This window comes from Sinocyclocheilus anshuiensis, unplaced genomic scaffold (genome assembly GCF_001515605.1).
Source record: "Sinocyclocheilus anshuiensis isolate Anshui unplaced genomic scaffold, SAMN03320099.WGS_v1.1 scaffold1324, whole genome shotgun sequence".
In the NCBI taxonomy this organism is placed as follows: domain Eukaryota; kingdom Metazoa; phylum Chordata; class Actinopteri; order Cypriniformes; family Cyprinidae; genus Sinocyclocheilus; species Sinocyclocheilus anshuiensis.
In genome coordinates this window covers 119,804-123,345 of record NW_015547694.1, presented here as the reverse complement: position 1 = coordinate 123,345, position 3,542 = coordinate 119,804, and the positions used below count along the sequence as shown (strand labels likewise).

Sequence of the window (3,542 nt, the reverse complement as noted above, 5' to 3'; positions counted from 1 at the left end):
ATTTATTTCAGGGCCACCATTTAATAAAGTTGAAAAAATTAGTTAACTTAATATTTTTTGAATCATCAATTTAAAATGTGTGTTTGTACAACAAAATATTAAGCTCCTCTAACTGAGTAAACACAATTTTATTAGAAATCGTCATAACTCCAAACGATTAATGCAAACTGTTATATGTATTTATTTATTTTTTGAGCCAAAACTTTAGTTTTTAGCGTGCAGAAACTACAAGCCAAAAACATGAAGTCCAGTTCTGATACTGATTCATTCCTTTATTAAGGTTGCACAGGCATGTAGAGTAAAAAATACTTGTGATTAAAAAATCTGTTAGAACAATGAATCAACAGAAACGTCCCAAAATTTCAGGCTACAAAGCAAAATAAAAAAATATACATATGTATATTCGTCCGTCATGCATGAGCTAAGCCTCGTCGATTATTGATGCTCTTAAATACTGATTATGAGAGAATAATGCTTCATTCTGTACACATGAGAGAAAAGAGAACAGAAATCGCTTCAGAAGGCCTTCCCGTCGGATCATTGCCTAATACGACATTCAATCTGAGACGAACGAGCTGTGAATCGTGAAGAGACGATCGCCGCTGATCTTCAGACACCAAACAGGTACAAAGAGATTCAGATTCTGGGTTTATTAATGTAGTGTTATCATTAAGTCTGTGCAGCTTTTTCTTGCATGATCATACTGTGGAATAGAGAGAGACGGCGGTTTGATGAATTACGCGATCGCTTTGGCTTCAGGTAAGAACGCCTCCCAGTATTTTATCATCTGAAAAACAGACAAAACAAACATGAGATGAACATTCCCAGCTGCTGATCTGGAAAACATGCTTCTTTCCTCTGATCACGCACCTGCTGCTGTGTGTGAACTAGTGACTCCAGATATTTAATGATGACGACTCTGAAATCCTTCACTCGGTCTTTCTGCGAAGAGAAAGAGACACTGAGCTCAGAGAAACCAGCGTTGGGTTTAACAGCGAGAGCAAAGACACGCTACTCACCTCGAATCGTCCAACCTCTCGACGGATGTTTTTTGATATCTGCTCAAAATCTCTTTCACCCTGCTGCACTTTACCTTCCCACTAAACACACACATGTGTGAGTGTGAGTGTGTGAGTGTGTGAGTGTGTGTGAGTGTGTGAGTGTGAGTGTGTGTGTGAGTGTGAGTGTGCGTGTGTCAAACACAAAGAGCTGAAAAACTGTCCATCATGAGCAGAACAGTCAGTCACATCAGGTCAGAAGGTCTAGTGAGCGTATGATGATGATTTATGGAATGAGGGCATGAACTATAATGAATCCTGCATTAAAAACTACAACTAAACAACACAAGACATCAGCTTTTATTAAATACTACAAATGAACCAGCAGCTGGTAAAGGAACAGTTCACCAAAAGATGAAAACGTGTTGAATTTCTTCATCAGGTTTGTAGAAATGTAGCATTGCATCAGTGTCTCAGCAATGGATGCTCTGCAGTGAATGGGTGCCGTCAGAATGAGAGTCCAAACAGCTGATAAAAACATCACAATAATCCACAAGTAATCCACAGCACTCCAGTCCATCAGTTAACATCTGGAGAAGACAAAAGCTGAAACACATCCAGCATTAAGACATTTTTAACTTGAACCTGGAAATGTTTCGTGCTTAAAAGAATCAATAACTGTCATGAATTCCTGCAGCTGTCAGGTGATTCGAGGTAAACACAGTAGAGATATGGATGAACCGAAGGGAGGGAAGGCAAACAAACGTGCTGGATAATTCCCATCAGCCCCAGCGCTCTCACAGTGTTTCCTCATGATGAGTCTGAGGTGTTCTGTACCTCTCTGATCTCGTCTTTGGCCTGCTGCAGTTTGTCGGGTTTGTTGGCGTGCTGTAGTTTGGCTTCGGCTTCTCTCTTGCGCTGCAGCATCACCTGAGCATCCTGGCATTTGGCCCATGTTTTCATCCGCTGGTCAAACACGCCCTGCAGCACAGACACGTGACAAAACCAGCGCATCATGAAGCCCTGCACTCGTGCATGGGGTTTTAGGAAGCCAAAAATAGCCTTTATATTATGCATTAATAATTTCTGCTTTAGTGCTTTCAGTCTGAGCAAATCTCATATCACACACTCTCAAACACAGTAACATACTGTTTGTCATTATAGTTATGATGCAAATTCAATGAAAAACAGTTTAAATATTAAATGATTCTGTTTGCATGATCCTGTGAATGAAACAAATGAAAGCGGGTTCATCTGTTCAATGTTCCTGTGGCTCAGTGGTAGAGCATTGCTTTAGCAGCGCAAAGGATTGTGGATTTGATTCCCAGGGAACACACATACTGGTAAGTAGAGCATTGCGTTAGCAGCGCAAAAGGTCGTGGGTTCGATTCCCAGGGAACACACATACTGGTAAAACATTTATAGCCTGAATGCACTGTAAGTCGCTTTGGATAAAAGCATCTGCTAAATGCATAAATTTAAAAGGCAAAAGTTCATTTATAGTATTATTATTATAGAGATCATATGTGACCCTGGACCACAAAATCAGTATTAAAGGTCGCCTGAAATGCTTAGAAACACGTAGCATTACTCTGTGTTGACGTCATTTTAACTGAAACAGGAAGACAGGGCGGGACATATCAAGCAGCCCCGCCCCTTTTTAAAATAGCCAATAGCGTTCGTTTATATCACAGCTTGGGCTAGAGCCGTTCAGAGCTGTTGAGCTCCGTAAAAAACTTAATTTTTGATTAGTAATATGCATTGATAAGAACTCCATTTGGACAACTTTAAAGATGATTTTCTCAATATTTAGATTTTTTTGCACCCTCAGATTCCAGATTTTCAAATATTGTCCTATCCTAACAAACCATACATCAATGGAAAGCTTATTTATTTATCAATTTCACAAAATTGACTCTTATGACTGGTTTTGTGCTCCAGGGTCACATATGTTTTTGACATCTTTTATGTTTGCCTTGTCAGAAAACTAACTGAAGTTTATTGGAAAAACGGCCAGATGAAACGCTCAGGATGTCTTCCACTCACTTTAACGGCGGTGATGAGCCGCACATAGTCTCCCAGCAGCTCTGAGATCAGGTAGAAATCAGCGCAGGCCTGATCCTGATGCAGCTGGTCGATCTTCTCCTCCACCTCGGCCAGCTGGGACAGAGCTCGCGACAGCGCCGTGTGATCCTCCGAGTTTCCCAGCATAGCCGCGCTTTTAGCGAACGACGCCGTGTTCACAGACAGCTCTGAGAGTCAGAGAGTGAAGAGTCAGTATGCAGCATATACGCTACTGGTCACAAATCTGGAATAGTTATGAAGGCTCTTCTGCTCACCAAGACTGCATTTATTTGAGCAAAAATACAGTAAAAATGTGAAATATTATTATTAATTAAAACAGTTTCCACAAAAATATTGTGCAGCACAACTGTTTTCAACATAGTAATAATAATCAGAAATGTTTCTCGAGCAGAATATTATACTGATTTCTGAAGATCATGTGACACTGAAGACTGGAGTAATGATGCTGAAAATACAGCT

The 3,542-nt window shown here is 40.3% G+C and overlaps 1 protein-coding gene across 2 annotated transcripts in view; it reads right to left on the bottom strand.

The window, feature by feature from the left end:
- Positions 1-292: 292 nt before the first annotated feature.
- Positions 293-3,542, bottom strand: part of LOC107703631 (sorting nexin-2) — a 17,878-nt gene continuing 14,628 nt past the window's right edge. The window contains exons 11-15 of one of the 2 annotated variants that reach the window (XM_016506336.1): positions 3,045-3,250; positions 1,836-1,979; positions 1,020-1,100; positions 871-942; positions 293-787 (exon numbers count right to left, since the gene is read on the bottom strand). In XM_016506336.1, coding sequence (XP_016361822.1) covers positions 737-787; positions 871-942; positions 1,020-1,100; positions 1,836-1,979; positions 3,045-3,250 — 554 coding nt within the window. In that variant the 3' untranslated portion in view covers positions 293-736. The remainder of the gene's footprint in view (positions 788-870; positions 943-1,019; positions 1,101-1,835; positions 1,980-3,044; positions 3,251-3,542) is intronic. The other variant, XM_016506337.1, reaches the window with a different exon arrangement.